This window comes from Dromaius novaehollandiae, chromosome 2 (genome assembly GCF_036370855.1).
Source record: "Dromaius novaehollandiae isolate bDroNov1 chromosome 2, bDroNov1.hap1, whole genome shotgun sequence".
Lineage (NCBI taxonomy): Eukaryota > Metazoa > Chordata > Aves > Casuariiformes > Dromaiidae > Dromaius > Dromaius novaehollandiae.
In genome coordinates, this window is record NC_088099.1 from 99,668,605 (window position 1) to 99,688,929 (window position 20,325).

At 37.7% G+C, this 20,325-nt stretch overlaps 1 protein-coding gene across 4 annotated transcripts in view; it reads left to right on the top strand.

Annotated features, from left to right (window-relative positions):
* Nucleotides 1-20,325, top strand: part of CAP2 (cyclase associated actin cytoskeleton regulatory protein 2) — a 71,040-nt gene that overhangs the window by 23,310 nt on the left and 27,405 nt on the right. For 2 of the 4 annotated variants that reach the window (XM_026113301.2, XM_064507016.1), the window contains one exon: nt 10,052-10,129. In XM_026113301.2, the coding sequence (XP_025969086.1) occupies nt 10,052-10,129 (78 nt within the window). Of the gene's footprint in view, nt 1-1,528; nt 2,605-10,051; nt 10,130-20,325 lie in introns of those variants that run through there. The other 2 variants (XM_064507018.1, XM_064507017.1) reach the window with 2 other exon arrangements.

Genomic DNA, 20,325 nt, shown 5'->3' on the forward strand with positions numbered 1-20,325 from the left:
CAGATTTGCTCTTGAGTTGCATCACAGTGCATATAGATAACTAGCTTTTCAGAGAGGCTGAGCCCCACTCTTGAAGTCAACGTGGACTTCTAGTATTCAGCACCACTGAAAAGCAAAACATGCTTCAAGTGGGAAGAAACCTTAAAGATGTGTCAACCTGAAGCTTTGAACTTTCTTCTATGCTAGTACATTTTGGTCTGGGATTCTTCCAAAGTAATACAACTGGAAGTGAAGTCACAGGGAGACAAATCCTGCCACTTTTAGCCTTGAGTTGTTTCAAGGAGCTCTATGGAACTGCTTGCAGAATGAGATGGGTAATAATGTCAGAAATTGTCCTGAAGTGTGTAAGAGGCAGAACATACCTAAGCCATTCAGTCTGTGGACCTATTTATCTAAGATCTCTAAAGACATTGCAATTTCTTAGAAATGGATAGCTCTCCAGTCTGTGTATCAGAGAATTTCACATTTGTCAGCCAGAGAAAGTCCAAGTCAGCTCCTCAGTAGGATGTCTGGTGCTATTAAAAGAGTATTTGTGAAGCGATACCTCAACAAGTGCTGTAACTTTTTTTCTTTTGCGGTTATAGAGATAAGCATCTGAAGTTCCTATAACTTGTTCTTATTGTGTCAGGGACGCAGGGGACATACTAAAGCCTGTGAATCTTAGCTTTTCTGAAATGTCATCAGCACGGGTTGGGATCTTCACTGGTTTCTGAGGTTTCTGAGGCCACAGCTGGAGAGAGAGAGTGGGACTGCTTAGCAGCAGGCCTCAGGGGCAAAACCAGCCCATCAGAGAAATTACCAGGATGCCTGCAGCCCATGCAGGCAAAAGAACTTTTGTACAGAGGAAGAGACCTGCACATCCCAGAGATCTCTGTGGTTGTGAGGAGATGTGCTAGTTTATGGTTTCTGTTTTGTGTATGAAATGTAGGTTTGCCTTTCCTCAGGGAAATGAGGTCTCTCCACAAATAAATCCTCAACACAGACAATCAGGACCACCAAAGAATTTTGCACTCAGGTTTCCATGGAAAAAAAGGAACGTGAATTTAAAAATGGTTGTTCTTGATAACAGCCAAAGTTCAAACTTCATCTGTTCAGTGCATGGCTCCTATTGGTCTCGAGAAGTAATGCATGCTTTCAGAGATACAGAATTTAGCTCCAAGTAATGTTAGAAACTAGAAGATTTGGAATTCTGTGAGGAATTAGAAAACTTGAATGTACAATAGTTTCTGTTCTCTAATGAAATCCTGGAGTGGACTGTTTTTCCTTTCCTGGCTCTCTTTGACAAACCTGCTTCTTTTTGCAGACTAGTTATGGTGAAGAGGTAGAAGAGCTCTTTCAGGAAGACTGTTTCTGTTTTCTGTAAATGTGTATGCAGGGTTGGGGTATTTCTGTCCATTCACCCCTTTCTATGTGCTCTCACACAAACTGATTCCAAACAAATTACATCTTTGTCTTGGTATAACCTTTGATTTATTAATGTCACTCGTTAAATTAATTCTGCTTAGAAATTTGCATAGTTTTCTGAGTTGTCATTCTTTTATATTTCATATTTATGTTTCATATTTGTATTTTATAGTTCACCTCAGGAGTCCTGGGGACAAACTGGAGGCAGGTCAAAAACAACCAATCACTACTTGCTGTTACTCATACTCTAAAACTCTTAAAATACACTGTGACAGTCTTTAGTTGTTAGAAGCTCAAACCAACAATGGTGGCCTTGTACAGAGTTTAGTGATGTATCCTCTCTGCTGTAGAGAAGACATTTCTTATGATTCTTCTTATGTTTTTACAATGTTTTGATGTTTTTATCAGCTGGTTGTTTTTACAGTTATCAGTAATTATATATTGTGAAATCAGAACATGTCTTTCAGAGCACAAAATCTGCACAGCAGAGAATCAGTTTGGGGTATGTCCAGTCTATAAATAAACACTAGCATTTAGAAGCTCAGGTGTTGTAATATGCCATAGCATCTTTTACTTCTACTGAGATGGAGTTCTTTAAATGTAGATCCATGACCATATGTTGTGCAATGAGATGGCTTTGAAATCTTCAGAATGTGGCTGACTCCTTGCAGAAGACAGTAATCTGCATTGTAAATGGCAAACTTGAATGCTTGAATATTTTCAAAACCATTCAGAAAATAAAGGTATTGAAAACAAAAACCCCTTTAATCTGTAAATAGACCACATCTCCAGTAACATCTGGACTATTTATTTCTGCACACAATTCCCTCTATTTTTCTATGCTGCATCTCTGGAATCTTCAACTATCAAGGCACTACATCTGTTGTCGGAACTTCCTGTAAAAGTTGACAGGAATAGAGGTCAAGGGAGCTGCAGATTTTGGCTGTTGTTAAAGAGATTTGTGAAGGATTTAAGAGTCTGGAAGATATGAAAGCAGCCTGAGCTTTAGGAAAGCATCAGCTAGTTAAGGGTTTTGGTCTGGACTTGCTCTTCCTCTCTGGTGGGTGCAGGTTATTAGAATATGATCTCCTACTGCTTCACTTGACAGCAATCAGTAGCCTCAGTGGCCCTGCAGCTGAATATTTACATGTTTGAAACAGTGACACACAAACAAAATAACTGACTGTTTCTGCTACCAAGGTAAGTAATGAATTATTTAACAAATTTGACATTTAAATGATATTCATTAGGTTTTAAAGTTAACGCTCCCTTGAGATGAATTGAGACATTTCATGCCTCTCAAAGCTAGTGGAGTTTAGAGTAAATTCTGCAACACTGACTAGATTCTGGATTTTATGGTGCAAAAGATGCAGAGTCTGTATATTCTTTCTCCAAGGCAATAATTTCATAATTAATGTAAAAGAAACTGATTTGGCTATAAATATCCCTTTTCTCCAGTTCATCTATACGTTTTGTTTTTAATGGGGTGGAATAAAATGGCAGAGAGATGAGGAAGGATTTACCCCCCCAGATTTTATCCACCTGCCTTAGGTCATTAGCACTGAAAGATCTTTAAGATCAGTATGGTTTGAGCTCCACCAGAGCTAAGGGCTGTAAGAGCTCTGAGTGTTTTAAGTCACAGTTAGGCTTACTAAAAGGTAAAAATAGTGAACCTAGATGTATATGCTACTCAAAAACAACAAATAAGTAATGTTGGCTAGCATTGTGCACAGTTACATGTATTGGCAGATACAAACAGCTAGAGAGACCAGCACTGCTGCAACCTTAGACTGGCACTGGACTGGCAGTAGCAATGCTGAGAAATTTTAGCAAATATTCCCTAATATAGACATAACCATGGAATCAGAAAAACACTAAAAAAAAAACCCAATAACACAGAACAGCTGATTGCTGGTAGCCAAATGTGTCCGACCGAAAATAGAAAGTATCTGGGGAAGAGTCTAGTTCTATCAAAATCAGTGGCAAACCTCCCATTGACTTCAATTTTGACCAGAATTTCAACCCTGTTTTCTGCATGAACCAGTGAGAGAAAGGTGGCAGCTTTTTCTTTTCTTTCCTTTTCCTTTTCCAGTATAAAGTGCACTGTTTGGAGAACTGCCACTGACTCTTCAGCATTTGGACCAGTTTAAAAAAAAGAAAAAAAATCTGCATCAGCCAATTAGCTGCATAACATAAATACTGTCTCTGCAGCTGGCCTGGATAGTTTCTATGGCATCCCATAATTAATCTGAACTCCATTCTTTTTCCATTTCTTGCTTATCCCTTCAAGCCACCAGCCACTTCACCACTTCATTTTGAAGAGCCTCCTGAAAACAGAAAAGCAGCAAAGACAAGCTGTTTCTCTTCCTCTGGTGGTACTGTTCCCTTTAAAGAAAGGGTATTTGCTCATAACAGTGAAGTTCCATCTGTTATTATCATTTGCTATCAGTCCTTTTGTCTTTTGCTAGACCCAAAGGATCCAAAAGTATTTCTGCAGAAACTATGATTAGAACTTTGGACTGCTAACTCCCAATCCTTTCCCCTCACGTTGTCTTTAATATTTCATTTCAGAATAAAGATGTGAAGAATATTTTAGAAGTCCAAAATGTATATAGATACGTATTTTGATTTGCAAATTTTCACAGTTAATGTAAGAGTGTTTATATATGCAGCAGCATGTTATTGTCCAACAACAGAAGTCAGTGGATTCAGTTGTTTACATTATGCTTTTCAGTGGTATGACTCTGAGGAAGTATGTCGTTAAATATAATTTTATTTGTCAAATTTAATAGTATCAGGTCAATAGGGTAATTTTCTTGACAAAATTTCATTGGGAAATCCCTTTTTTGTTTCTCTTATTTAGTTTTATTATTTTTTCCTAAGACTGAATTTACTTGTAACTTGAGCTCTGAATGCACATGTCCATCTTCCCCTTGTAGTTTGCCAGACTGTTGTCACATAAATAATATTTGTATTTACTAGTGCTTGGATACCAGGGTAATGGGCAACTTAGACTGAATAAAATGTTTAAACAGAGAAAGAGACAGATCTTGAGATCACGGCTACTCTGGAGAACTGAACTGCCCCAAACCAAACTTACAGCTCGTTAAGCTTCAGGTTCAGTGCATCTAAGTCAACTCAGTCTGAAAAAGTGCAAGTTTGTGCAGTATCCATACTCACCCTACATTACGCAGGTCAGAGGCATTGTCACTATTAAGCAACTCTGACAGAGCCTCTGGCAAGTTTTGAGCAGTGGCTTCTGTGAAAAAGCAAAAGCTAGCATCGTAGCACCTGCTGAAGGTGATTTCTAAACAGGTATGATGTTAATGTGTGCAGGCCTAACTGTAAAGAGGCCTCTCTCTGATAACCGTTACTGTGATGGTGATGAAAGGGTCACTTACTGTAGTCAGTTACAGATTTTGACAGGAACGTAACTGAGCTGACACTGAATACATCAGAATTCTCCTCTTCAAAGCATATTACTCACCTAACTAATCTGTCAAACACACCTGAGGTAAGGAATTCATACACCTTAATCCACACTTTACTGATGGGGAAACTGAGGCAGAGACTGGCATGCTACACAGTCCTGGCATTCAGGTCCATAGGCACTGCCATTCTCCTCAGCCTGTACAGCAGACTGGTAAAAGCAAAACACTTTGAGGAACTTGCTTCCTTCAAAATATTTACATTAGGTGAAGAATCTGCCTGATGATTACCATATCCACATGTAATACCGATAGTGCCAAAAGGACTACCCAAAATTTTTAGGTGGCAAATACCTGTTGCTCCAAAATATGCCCATTTCTATCTGCAGATAGATGTGTGGAAGTTTGAATTCTTTTTCACTCTGATAAATTTACTCATGATTCCCATGCATTTTTGACACCTGGGCTTCATTATTATCATTCATTACAACTAAAAGAGTTTCAGCTGCTCTGTTCTGTGGCAACTTTTTGACTCAGCAGCACAAGTTGTTGAGAAAATGTTATCCCCATGGTCCACTTTCATTCATTACTCTTCACTGAATATGGGGGGTCTAGTGAGAGTCAGGTCCCCAGAAGAAGAATGCCATCTGCATAGTTACACAGCCTGCCTGCCAAATAGAGGGAGAAAGCAATGAAATGTCACGTTTCAAAGACTACAAGAAAAAACTGGAATGGTGATAGACTGGACTAATGCATTCTTAATGAGAAGAAGCTCTTCTGTTATTTTGATGGGATACATGGAAAGAAACAACACACACTTGGAAATAGTAAAACTCAGAAACCCATTTTTAACGCTATTCAAGAGAGAAGGAAGTAACTGTGACAGAAGTCTTATAAAGTCTTATAAAACTGTGCTTGTAAAATTCAAAAACTCTGTTAGCAAAATCTTTTGATTAAAATTTAAATTCACAGGTGAGAGATGTGAGTGCTGTTGTTCCTAAACAACTAAAAGCTTCTGAAGCTGAATAAATCTTGGGGATAACAGTACAAGCCTTGGAATCAATATCTAGTCCATTGACTACCAAATGTTTCCAACATCCTAAAATAAATTTGTGATTATAGGAAAATACCCAAAGTCTAAAATTTAATGTACCACAGGAAGAACTCAAGAGTATTAATAATGTCTTGAGTGCCTTCAATAGCTGGTTTCTTAAAGAAAGTTCCCAGACATTTTGAGAAAGTGGCCTAGGTCACACTCTGCAGCAGAATAGGAGAAATAAACACAAGACAGTAATACCTACCCCACTCCAACAGTAGTTTTAACATTGATCAGGTGAGCAAGACACATGTATGAGGCATACTCAAGGCATGTCAGTACTTTAGGAACATCAATGTACATCTTCCAAAAGTCTGTCTCCAGCTGTGACCAAATTCCACTGCTTCAGCAGGAAGAGATGAAAATTCAAACAAGAAAACAGATGTTACATTATACCTTGAGTGAAGGAAAAAGTCCTTCTCAGCTTCCATGAGTGACAAGTGGGAACCCAAAAGCATGGATTTAATGCAGGGGAAACAAAATGCCAAACAGACAAATTTTTTTTTCAAACCTCCTTGATGCTACGAGCTCAGCAGATGTTCAGAAACTCATAAAACAAGCTTAATTTTCTGTATCTAGGAGCACTTTGTTTTTGTTTATGTTCTTTTCCATCAGCATATGCAGCTCTATCTTCAAATAGTGTTGGTTCTTTGCAGCAATTTGGAAGATCGCTTCTAAACCTCACTGCTTGGACAGTGAAGTTTTACTAAACCTCACTAAATTTGAGATAAGGATTATTCATGACCCAGTTTACAGACCTGTAATCATGTGCTGATATTATCCTTCTCTTTGATATTTACCTTCCATATGGGAAAGAATCATCATATTCCTCAGCCACTGTGTTGCTAAGCAAAACAAGTGAAACTTCAAATTTATCTTTGTAAGACAGACACTGCAATGCTCTAAACATGCAAATAGGCTTTCTCTGCATCAGTTCTGATTTAAGCACATCTTTTTTTAACACAACTGACTAGTGCTGCAGACAGAATTTCAGAAGAAGTCTTACAATGTCGTCTCAAATGATACTAACTCAGATGGTACTAGCACTTCTGTAGCTCTACCAGAAATATTTTGCCACATCCATTCTAGACCTGCATAAGGTCTTCTCACAAAGCCGCCTCAGTGGCTTTTCTGCTTGAGTGTCCCAGTCTTCCTCCAGCCCTTCTGATCAGCTCCTTGTTTAACAGCCACAATTCTTTGCATTGTTTTACATGGAAGGCTGCTAAATATTATTGCAGGCATATTATCTGTGCCAACAAAGTTTTCTTATTTTTCTCAAGTGATAAGTCAGTCCTTCCTGACAATATAAATACCTTCTAACTTTGTGTTGCTCACAAATTTCATGGGGGCATACCTAACTCTTTCTTTAGAACTCCGATAAACATATTGATAGTTGCCTAAGACTGATCCCTGAGCAACACAACTAGCAACTTCCCTCCTCCCAAATAACACCTTCCACAACATATCCTACTGTTGTTTCTCTTTTTCCAGCTTCTTATCCCATGTAGAGGTTTTATATTAATTTGTATCATCTCCACCTGAAATAAGAATCTCCCATGAGGGCCTGCAATAAGCATTTTATATAATAGCTACATATATTAGCTACATGTATTATCCTTGAAACAATCCCCCAAAGTAACAGATTTTTACCACTGATAAAAACACATTGTAATTTCACCCATTTTTAATTTGCATCTGTGTTTTTAATCATTCATTTAGAATCTAAATGTGCAGAGTGTTGAAGTCAAACTAACAGGGATGAAATCACTTGAGTTGCTTCTTTTCCCTTTTTTTGGACATATTTGTCCAGTATGTGACTGCATGCTTATGTCATCTGGTACTATCCCCAAATTATATTTATTATAAATCTTTTCTACTTGTGCTTCCATCTGCCACTATTTTCAGTACTCTAGGATGAAGATGATTGATAGGGACCACACAATTTTGTCATGCTAAGCTATATATATATTTGACTTCCCTCTTGAATGATGTAATTCCCATTGCCGTATTATCATTTTCCTCAGTTATCCTGTCATTATCCTCATGTACATCCACTTCCTTGAAAATGGAGGCAAAGTATTTATTCAATAACTAGTAAGCTGTATATCAAGAATAACGTAGGCATGCGCAAATTACCCTTGAGGCCTCTGCAATGGCTTCACTTCTTTCCTTGATCTCTTTTTTGTCCCATTAGCTAAAAAAACTACGGCTTTATTTTACTTTTCTGTGTAAGGTACCAATCAACAAGGCTTTTCTCCATTATTCCTTTGTTTCTATATTTTATAATCCCTAAAAGACAGTTCTCCTTGATAATCAAAGCCCTTTCCCATCCTTCGTAGGTTCTGTGCTTATTCTTTATTTAGTTATTTATTCATCCGGAGACATAGTGGCTCTTTCCTACAATTTCTCCATTCTGCACAGCATGCATAGAGTATTTCCATTCTTAATGTAAATCCTTCTCCTGCATTCAGATCTAAGTTCCTCAGTCTAGTCACCTTCACTCACTGATTTACCTATTTTCTAAAAGCTTGCCTTTCTAAAATACCAAGCCTTAGCTATAAACCTATTTTTGTCCATCTTGCAGTTCAAGGATAATTGAATCAGTTCATGATCATTTCCTCCTAGAATATTTTTTTTTTGGTCAGCTCTTTTGCAAGATCCTCCTCACTCACAAAAACTAAGCCTAAAATAGCACTACACTTTGTTGATTTATAAATTTCTGTACCAAAAAAGTCAGTCTTCTGAAATGTCCAAGAATATCTGAACCGTGCCATTATTGATGGTATTTATGTCTATGTCTGGAAAATTTAAGTCTCCTATCCTCATATAATTTCCTTTATTATTTATTTCTTCATCCATTTATAGAGATGATTACCCTCTTCCAAATCTCAGCCTGTCAGGCTGTAACACCCCCTTCTCCCCAGTTACTGTCCACGTTGGGCCTCTTTTTCCATCCTTCCTTATAGTGATTTTCATCCTAACAGATTATGTTTTATTCATGCCATCATGTTTTAAGATGAATAAACACAATCTGGCTGTTTTACTTTGCTATAACTTTGAATTTCCTGACTTTTATGTATTTTAAGTTGCATCCACATAGGCCTGTACATAAAATTTCCTTGTTTTCTTTTTAGATTGAAGAAACCCCAAGGAAAAACAGCATGAGCTTCCCCACCCTTTCACAAAGTGACTATAAATGTACCCATTCATATCAGATTAACTTAACAGCATTTCATTTGGTTTGGTTTTTATTTAGCAATATACACTGTTTATGAATAGTTCTTTTCTATACCAATAATGCTTTTTCCTAGTCACTAGTCATCCGCTTGAATGAAGTATAGGTGATATACTGATTATAGGTGATATATAGGTAATATATAGGTATAGGTGACTAATCAATGTATATCATTCATAAGTTACAGAAGATGTACAGTGTTCAAAAAAAAAAAAAGAAAGAAAGAAAAAGACTAGGAACTGGAACACTAGGGAGTGTAGAGATTTAGCTCCAATTCACACTGTTATCATGTAAACATCTTGTCAAATGGAGACTTAAGTCAAATTCTAGAGTTCTGTGAGGGGAGATTGCCCAAAAATCTTCAGCTGCCACCTGTCACAGCTATTGATCTTAAGGTCTGCATATAGAAGGAGAATTACAGCATAGTCCCTCAAAAACTATGCCAAGCTCAACTCTTCCTAAATATCATTACAGCCTAAGCTACAGTTCATCAGAAAGTTTGCAGGTCACAGGTCTCAGGAGTAACATGCTGTTATCATGCACTCAGAATGTAAACATAGCCGTTAAAATGCCTAGACATTCTCTGAATTAAGTTAAAATTGAGTCCTCCTCAACTAATCATCTAAGTGAGATTTGAACGCATGCAAATCAACTCACTTTATTTCCTATCTGAGGAATACAGGAAATCTACCCTTAGATTTGCAAAAAAAAAAAAAAAAATTATAGCTAAACCAGTACTGTAATATATTTTTGCCAGTCAGTGTGGCTGTGATTTAGATGAAAAGCAACAAGAAGGATTTGAGCTGTCACATTTGACTTTGAGCTGCCAGAAAGAGGTATTGGGGGTTACAGGCAAAGGTTTAATTTATATTCCTCCTTTTCTTTCAGGCAGAGATGGTCCGTGCTGCTTTCCAAGCACAAAGATCATTCCTGGTGTTAGCATCTCAGTGTCAAGAGCCGCAGGAGGTAGGAAAATCAACATAGAGTTTCAAAAGGACTGCATTAAAAAGCCTGTGTTCATGTATGTTTAAATATCAATCCCTGCATTTTCTTTTATTTGTTACTTTATTTATACAGAGAACTTAGAGTTTTGCTTTTACTGCTCTAAGTTTGGTACTGGGATAATTGTAAAGCCATGGTTCAGAGATAAAAAGAATCTTTTCCATATCAAAACATGTAAGATCATTGAAGAAACCAAGGGAACTCTCCCACTTTAGGCCTAGAAATGGGATCAATGGGTCTTTGCAACCTGGAAAAGCCATGGAATAAAACAGCTTTTTAGTAGGCCCAGAGGGATGCTATATTATAGACTTTGAAGTCAGGAGATACGCTGTTGAGAGAAAAATCAATTTTTATCCCCTAGACTGGATGTTCTCCAAGCTGAGATCCAGGTTAGGCTAATTTTGGAAGGGAGGCACATCATTTTGTCAAGAAAAGGAAAAAACATTTTATATCAAGTTTGTTTATTTCCTTATCTTAGTTGCAACTATTTAGATCTCCTCCTCACAGCTGGGAAGTCCAGGGCAGCCATGTAGTTCTTATGACATCTCATTTACAGTTTCTGTAGGGCACAAGGTTTTGGCTGGTATCACTGTATCATTCCTGGGAACAACAATCATCCAGCCTTTCTGTGGGACTGCCCTTGAACCAACCTTCCTGGAGTATGTAGAGAATGAAGGCTTCCTTGCACAGTCCCTCCATAGCCTTCAACTCTAACTTGTTCTACTATCACCCTGCCAAGTAGTTCATTAAACTCCGTATTCCCAAAGCAGATTTCCCTACCACTAGTATGAATTATTGAAGCTTTGCTGTCACTATTGATCTTAGAGACACAAACTAAAAGTTTTTCTAATCAGTACTTTTTAATGGCAAGAGTATTCAAGAAAAACAGACCACAGATACTCCAAAGAAGACTTATGCAGAGTACAGAGTACCAGTTGTTTTTCCAGCTGTCCTTTCTCTCAGAGAGTAAAAGTGGGTCATGACTCACAGAGAACAGGCAAAGTTCCTGTTGGTACAGGCCTCAAGCAGTCATTTATATTGGCTGTAAATACAATTGCACCCAGTGACCCACAAAACTTTTCATGCTCAGAGGTAAAATATTCTTCCCCAATAAACAGTTTCCAATGGCCCATAATGTCATGCAATGTTTTGAATTGCTGGTATAGTCCCAGCTCTGGTAAAAGTAAAAACCATGGCTCACTTGTTGGCCTTCTGTGATGGTGTGGTATCACCATGAATTTCTCTGCTTTTCAAGTGAGGATTGAAATAGCTTCTCCCAACTTTTACCCTTACAGCTTTCTGACCTGAAATCAAGGCTGGGAAAATCATAAGGTTGGCCTAAAATAAAGAGATTTAAGTACTTGTTATTTTATCTATTCAGAGGCAGAAGAAAAATGGAGTCATACTTTGAAGAATTTTTCAACTGTAAGGATTAGAAACTTTCATTAATTAAAAAAAAACAAGCAAACAAAAAGAACAGAAATAAACAGAGATTCTCAAGGAATTTAGCTGGGAAGCAACACAAGCATTAGGAAAAATAACAAATATTATTACAAACCTCAACATAAAAATCACCAGAGTTGGCCATGTATATCTGTATGCCTTTGCTGCATGTTATCAAGCTTGCACAGATTTTTGCAACTTGTTCAAGGCATGAAAGTATACATTTATCATTTAACTATCTTTTAGCACAGAGGAAATGCCACATGATATATGTGTACACATCATTCCGAAGTTAAAACGTCAGGAGTATTAAGTAAGATTAAGTAAGGTTCCTTTCTCAGTGAGAACAAGCCCAGTCCAATTGCTTATGATTTTTTTAATGTAGTGTTAGGTACTTATTTTGGATAGGCATCCAAAAAAATGTATTGTTGTTAATTCTTTTTTTTACACACAGTTTTTTGCATAGATATTCATTCAGCTATACTATAGACAGACCTGAAACTAGTTGAAAGCTGCATATGCTGTGCAGCTTGAATAGTATTTTCCGTTGCAGAGAGCGAGAGTTCCAAGCACCAGGCTTTTTATATCTCCATGTCAATGGGGGAAAAAAATCCTATTAGTAAAGCCATACTGGTTAACAATTTTGAAAAAAGCTGGTTAGCACAACGTAACCCAGGAGAGGGAAGGAGGGAAGGAAGCAGGAGTCCTTCTGCTCCAGAACTGTATCAATGTGATGTCATTTGGGCTCTGGTTGTAGTTATAGCCTAGAGCCACAGAGTCAGTGTGGAATCCAAACAGGAAAGCTAATCATTAGCGTATCAGAATGCACACAGTAGAGAAAAGCAAATGAAGATGACAGCATATCTATAAATGCAAGAGAAAAGACAGTAATTGTGTCATTCAGCTGTCTAGACTGTTTGCTTTATAATGTAAAGCTGTGAATGAGCCAGCGAGTTGTGCTTATGGCATATCAGCTTTGCAGACATTCAGAGACAGCGGTGTGGAGACTGAGGGGATTTACTGAGTTCCTGGCATGTTGGGATGTCATACACGGTGCCTTTAAAAAAAAAGAGGGAGGGGAAAATACCCTGGAAAAATAAATTAGCTCAGCTCTTGCAGCTTAAAAACTAATGAACAAGGAATTCAAAGGAAAAGAAAGCTCCTACATTTATAACAATCTACAGATTTTTTGTGGTCCGCAAAGAGAGAAAAGAGAAATATATATTGTACAAAAAGCAATATTTTTTCCTTCTAATTTTAAGAAAATGTTGAATGCCCAAATATTCACTTAGCTCTTTAAGTCCTACTATGAATCACTAGCAAACACCCTTCAAACAGTTAAGTTGCTTTCGCTCAGTTTTGCTTTCTGTGAATAGCATTGATATTTTTTCATTTGGAACCTTTTGTGCGCAGCCTTTATTATCTGTATATGTGAAAATAGTAGGAGAAGAGAAGGTAATTCCAGCTGGCATACCAATCTAACATCAACTGCAATAAATTACTTAGCAGAGAGCATGTTCTGTTACTTTTTATGGTCATGTTCTATATTTGTATGTGCAGTGGAAGAGATCACATGACAAAACCATCGTTTGATGTTACTGTTTGTGTGCGTCCTAGCTAATGGCTGCTGGATACAGACTCGTTCTGCAAGATGGCATTCTTGAGTTCATCCACTTATTCAAATTTTTTCTCTGACGCCAAACTTTAAACGTTAAAACTAAAAATTGTCTATTATAAATTGTTTATTATGTAGGAGATAATAAAGGGTAGATGGAGGGGGGGAAAGAAATGAGAGTGTTGCTATATTCTGTGAGAAGCTGTTGAAAAAAGCATTTTGAGAACTTACATGTTGCTTGAACAATTCGTAAGATGTGTTTTAACATAAACCTTCACAAAACCTTATGAAATACTTTGGATCTGAATTTCCTATTCCACATAGTCTAAGCCAAACATGATTCTGAATAAAACATTACTATTTTGTGGTATAACAATCTGAGACATTATTAGTCTTCATGAGTAGCTTTATCTGTTTAACAATTTTTTAAATGTATAATCTTGAATACTGACATAGGAAATCAGTGCTCAAAGTCACTGCATTAAATCCTTTGTGAATGGTAATTTATATACCATCTTCTCTCATGAGCTGTTTCATTTCACTTTAAGAGTTCAAATGTTTTTTAAGAGTTGCTTTGAAGGGATGAATGAGCCATTGTTACCATACTGGGAGCTAGCTAATGAGATAAGTTTTCCTATAAACATATGCAGGACAAGCTTCAGATCAGTGTCAAACTCATAGTAACAGATAGTGCTAGAATAAGTAAGGTGCTGCTGTGTTTAACAAGAGCTGCTTGCACTGATTTTATTCCTCAGACTTGTTATGTGAAGCAGGGTGAGGTTTTGTTAATGAAGTCAGGGTGCATATGTTGACATTGTCTGTTCACTTGAAATTGTATTTCAGCATATTTGAGGTAAGTCTTCCTACAAATAAAAAGACAAATGTCCTTACAAGTAGACAAACCTATGAATGGAAGCAACTCCTGGTAAGAAGTATTGCACACAGATTTAAATGACAGATGAAGTTCAGACTATAAATGATTATATAATTTCTTATGGGGGAAAAAAAAGGAAAAAACTGCTGATTTCCTACGACTGGCAGAGCTCATGGATTTAATTATTAACACTGTGCAGACAAACATTCCAATTAAATACGTACCTTAAATACCCAGATACTATACACAGTTGGAAGGAGAGAGGTGGAAGAAAGTGAGCAGTAAGGGAGGTTTTCCTTTTCCTTTTTTTCCTAGAAAAAGGAAAAAAACCTGAAAACTAGGAAACTGTATTTGCAGTTACGCTGAGAGTTATAAGAACAAATCCTGAGGTTTTTAATTTCTTTGTAGTTAAGCAAAAATTCTATTGTAGCAATAGAATAGCTGTGACAATTCTTTGAATAGAGGACTCATTCTCAGAATTTTTATGTAGAAATTAAAAATGGAGATTTATAGTTCCCTACTCTCTGTCAGTGTAGGATTGTTCTTTTTTTTCTCTCTTCTATTTTTAAATTAATCCAATAACAGGGCTCCTGGGACTTCTTATTCTACATCTTAGTAGGATTTGTTTTCTAATTATCTTGACTTTTTTTTTGCTTATGTCATTCCATTTCCTACTACTTTTCCTCATACTTACTAGGACCACCCCTAGTATTTTCCAAAAATACAAGGACCAGGATTTTTTCACCTTTTAAATTCATTACTTAGTTAAGCAAAAGAATTTGAGCCAAGTTTTGCTGCCATTCTACTCAGCTGGTTGACTGCTGTAGACCTGCACCTTTATATCTAGAAATAGCTTAAGCAAGAAAATTTGGTCCAGTCCTTTTAAGGTATTCAGGTCCCGAACTTACAAAAGGTGCCAAGACTGACATGGACAGGGATTGAGAGTCCTGAGCCCCAAAGGGAGCCCCTTCCCCCGCTCACGTTCTCTGAAATCTTGCCAAACTGTTGACATATTTCCATTATCAGCAAGCCTACAACTGCATGCGACATGTGGTCACAGCCACAGTGACCAATCTGCTGACAGTCTTCAGTTGCTAGTCTGCCACCTTACTGTGTTCACAGGCTCATTTTTGGTTATTGTTTCTGACTTTCACTCAATTTCAGGTCCACTTTAATCCTTAATTACTGCTTCATTGAAAGTATATTGCCACTTTCCAGGTAGCCTCCTGCCACCTGTTATTTCATAATTTTGTCTCAAAGGTGCTAGATTGCATTTAATCAGCCTCAAGCTCATTATATTTTCTGATCATGTATTTAACTTCTCCTGGGTATCTTTGTACCACTTCTCTTTCCTCACTTGTGTTTTCTAAAATTCTCAAGTTCATAGCCCCTGCAGTGAAGAGTTTGATGCGTTTGAGATTCAGTTCTGTCCCGGGGCAGAGCACTCAGCCTTAAGTAGGCCCACAGACACCTTGGGATCTAGGGAGTACAGAAGGGCCGTGATCAGTGCAACACCTCCCTGGCTGTGCAGAAGAGAAAGAGAGCCAGAGTGCACGTTATCACACAGCCCTAGGCTGGCTCACATCAACACCACCAGCCACAGCCTCTCCTGCACTTGATGCTCTGCTCAAGAGCCGAGCTCCAGGAAGCAAAGGCTCCTTGCACCATTTTACTCCAGGACATCCGTACTTGGACTGTGAACAATATTGCCCTCTGAGGAAGACGTTATCCAAGATGATATGTTGTATGTTGTCTAGCTCCTTATCTAACATACCTGCTAAACAATTCTGGGGATCCTATAGGCTCTTCTTGGAATTCTGGTGTGCCCTAAAATAATGTCCTAATATCATTAGGGTAGTTTTCAATCCCTGTAGCAATGTTGATATTCCAATTCTTTGTGCCATGTGAGATCCCACTGAACTATGCTGATGGGATATTCCCTTTCCTATTAAGTATCATATTCTCTGTTTTTGCTAAACTCAAATCTGAAACAATTCACTCCTTTCTCTTTAGTACCCAGTTCCTCCCCAGGATTTTTGGACTGTGCACAAATCTCTAAAAGGGAAAGCATTGGGATTATAGCTGACTGAAAAGCCAGGCTTATGGTTAACGTGGTATTCTAATTTTTTCTAAGTCTAAATTCCCCATAGGAAACCTAACTGGCCTTAGTGAAAACACATCCTGTCTGAGATGCTGTGAACAACACAATCGTGGCTCAACAGGACAGTGTTTGCTGACACAGCTTTGCCACTTGCCCACGGACATGAACTACGATCACAGCAGCAAAAATTGAGGAGTAAATCAAAAGCTTGAAAACTGCTCATTTGTGTGATTCTCCTTGTTGATTAAGTGTAGGATGTTGCCTGTGGGCCTAAAATAGGAGGACCTCTCATTGTTGAGTATGTGCACTTTATAGTGTGCTGCCCATAGAGAGCTGTACTGGAGAGGAAAGGCAATATAGGGAGCATTCAAGTCCATTTTAAAACAGTCAGGAGTCCTGGCCAAAAATGCTAGGTGTGATTCTGCATTGCTATAAACTGATGAATGCAGTTTGTATCTGGCCCTGGATTTCTGCACCCATTAGAAAATATTTATCTTACATGTTCTTTTCCATTTGCTCCCTTAACAGTTAGCATTTCAAAATAAACCCACAAATGACTAAACTAATAATTTGTCATGTGGGGGGGCTAGGTTTGGTGTTCCTTTTTTTTCCTTTGCAGAGCACAAAATTACTACAGGTAATATTGGCTGTTAGATCAAGAATTTTTGTTCTATATAAGAGAAATAAATGTTAAATACCAGCTAAGTCCCTTTGAAAGCATACGGATGTATCTAAGCTTCTGTCTATCTAGCAAACAAAGCTAAGCAGCCATTTCTGCAGATTTGTCTCCTTGTGCTTGTCCTGCTGTTGCACAGCAGTGAGTCAAAATAGCAAAACCTGTGCTATTGACAGATAGAACAAACACTTGTTACACCATGATGTTGAAGATTTAAATTAAAAAAACAAATTAAAAGAAATTAATGTCTCTCTGCAGTAAGTTTACAGGAGACCTTTGAATCCTGAATATACCAGAAAAGTAGAGGGAAAAATGAATATAATGGTCATAAAGACCTCAGAAGATAGATTTCTCCAGTGACAGTCAGTAACCATTTGTAGAGAAACTATTAACATATAGTAGGTGATTCTGCAATTCTAAATATATGTATTTTCCATCCAAAACAGCTTACTTCCTACTATGCAAGGTTACAGGATGATACTGTAGACCCATGGGTTGAAGTAGCTGATAGAGAGGAGTTGCAAATTCCATCCCCTTCAGAGTGAAACTGTGGCACTAAATGTGAAATACATTCTGCAAAGAGAAATGGAGATGAGCAATGCAAAATAACAGTTTGGCAGCTGCCAGTGAAAACTGGTAATATTTAACTGTAGGAGAAAAAAAAGAAAAGAAAATTGTAACCATTTGAGGAATCCAGACTTTTACCACAAGCAGCATGATTTGGAGGCTCAAGGTTACTAACTAGCTTAGATTCACCTCTGAAAATTTGTATTTTCCATACATTTTATATAAAGAGGTTATTCCTCAGCCTAATCTGAACACTGATTCCATTCAAACTGTTGATACACTAGAATAGTTACTCTGTCGCAGCACATACAATCTTAAGATTCCCTAAATAGCAAAGCAGCAACAAAAAAGACAGGCCTTTCATACACCACATATATACAAAAAAGGGACCAAGTCCAATTTTAGAAAGAATTCTTTATAGATTGCCTTTTACAAAATATAAATATTTGGAAATATGGGAAAGTATAGTTAAATGCATCTAAAACTATTTTAATTCTAAAATCATAGCCATCCATAGCAGAAATTCATTCGTGATCACAAAAGCTACTCGTATTCTTATAGTCACAGGATGGGATTCCTCTCATCAGCTTTAACTGTCAAGGTAGGCATCTTGCCTAAGCTGTCTTTCTGGGCTCTCTTCAGAGTAAATGGCAGCACCTCCAAAGTGCAGTCTTCCCACTCTAATGTCTATTAACAGATGGAAAGAATTCCTTATGGACATCTCTGTCTCCATTTACAGCAGAAGGAATCAAGGCTCAGCTGACAGCAGATGCTCACCTTCTAAACTGTTAGAAGTGGGTGTGGTGGATGCCAGCCATGGCAGCTTTCATCCCTTGAAAGCATGGCACGGGACTGTGCTAGGCTACGTGCAGAGATAACGGATGCATCTGCATCAGTGTTTAGCTCAGATGGAGAGTATGTTTTTCATCCAAATCAGCCCCACTTACTGTGCTGTGATTCACATTGCATAGCAATGCAAAATGGATATCTTCCTGAGGAAGTTAAACTGGAAGATACACTCCCAGACTGCACCTAATCCACAATTTACAGCTAGTCCAAAATAAGCCCCTACAAATGTGCCTAGTGTGAATGTTAGGTCCTTAGCACCAACTGTTCTGCTTTCCAGAACTTCTCCTATTAGGCTGCACTACTTGCTAACATACAGAAATCAACTCCCTGTTTCAATTTGGCTGTGTACAATGTAAGTATGATGAAGATTTTTGAACTGACACAAGAGAAAAAATGGAACTGTAGACTGGGGACAGCATGGAATTAAGATTGCAGTCATGCTGTTCTGGCTGCAGCTGAGTAAAATTAAAGGGTTGCTGATCCCAAATGCTCTCAGTTTTCTCTTACTGCTCATACGCCAAAGGCTGCCACCCCCTCATTTAGCATAACTTAGAAGTGTATTTGTTTCCTCACCATGTTTTTTTCATAGTCCAGGTTGATTTAAACATGTTAATAGTGAGGCCTGAACTATGTTGCTATCCATCAGCATAAAAATTCTTCAGTAAATAATCTCACTCCCAAAATGACACATGATTAGCTTAAAAATACAGAAGATCTTTAAAATTTGTAATTTTTGTTTATGTGCTGTGTTTGGAGCCTTTGTGATTCATGCTGGCACATTTCTGCACAACAATGAGCCTGAAAAAATACCAGTTTTCTCAAAGGAAAGCTAAGATTTTTTTCGCTCAAGCAGCCAAAGTTTAAGAAAGCCAGTCAGTTTAATGTGACTTAAGATGCAAATCACAGAAGTTTGACAATTCACCTGAATTGCATCCACATGCCCCACTCCAGCTGAACCTGTGATCTGGAGGACTTCTCATTATGAAAAGTTTGAAGGAGAAGAAAGCCTGTTCAGTGAGGTCTGTTGGAATAGTGGTATGCCAGGCCATGTTTTAAGATCGGGCATAGACTCTTAAATCTCTGTAGCCAAAGCCCAAGGCAGATCTTGTTGCATATTGTAACTTCTTTTGGAGTGTTTTGGATAATCAGTTCAGTAGTCTTACTACAATTCCTTTTGTAATAAGAATTATGAGGCATGGATCAAAGCTGGCTGGTTGTTTAGGTATTAATATCTAAAAAGACCATTTGGTTTTAACAATTATTTAAAGACAGACAAAGGCATACTGAGAATTACTTACAATATTTTTTATTTGTACCACTGTTACATTTTTAAACATTTCAGCAAAAGTGATATTACAATAGGAACAGTGATTATACAGACTCTTAAATTTCTGTTAAACAACTGTACCATGTCTTAAATGACAAGAAATTTCATCTAGCACATGCCAAAGGCATGCTGAAGATTTTTCCAACAGCTTTGATTCATCTTCTTGAATTCATTTTTTCTTAGAGATACAGTATAGACAATCATTTTATTAACAGACAGCTGTTTTAATATTCATTGCAATAAAGAGATTATTCTTCTAGAACCCTCAGCACAAGCGGTTCTATGTTGTAGAGCCAAATAAGAGTGATTACTGCCAGAATTAATGAGCCTTTCCATACCCATATGCCATACACATTAATTCATCTGCAGTTTAATCGCTAACTGAAAATTCAGAACTGACTGCAGGGGACAGGACTCAATCAAGTGACTCCTTGTGGCCCCATGTTCCTATGTGTCCAACCCTTACACAGAAGCTTGGATCACAAGAGGCTTACACAGACATGCACATTTTCTTCAGCCATCCACAGAACCAGAATAGGGCAAGTCCACGGTGAAGAGAAGGCAAGTTATACTGTTCTTATAATCCAAAGCAGATGGGATAGAGCTGAATATCTCCTCAAGCCCTTTGTAGCTGTTCTTGGTGTCACTAGAGCATCAAGTGAATTACTCTGAGCTACCTTGCTTATCAATATATGTTTCACCTTTAGA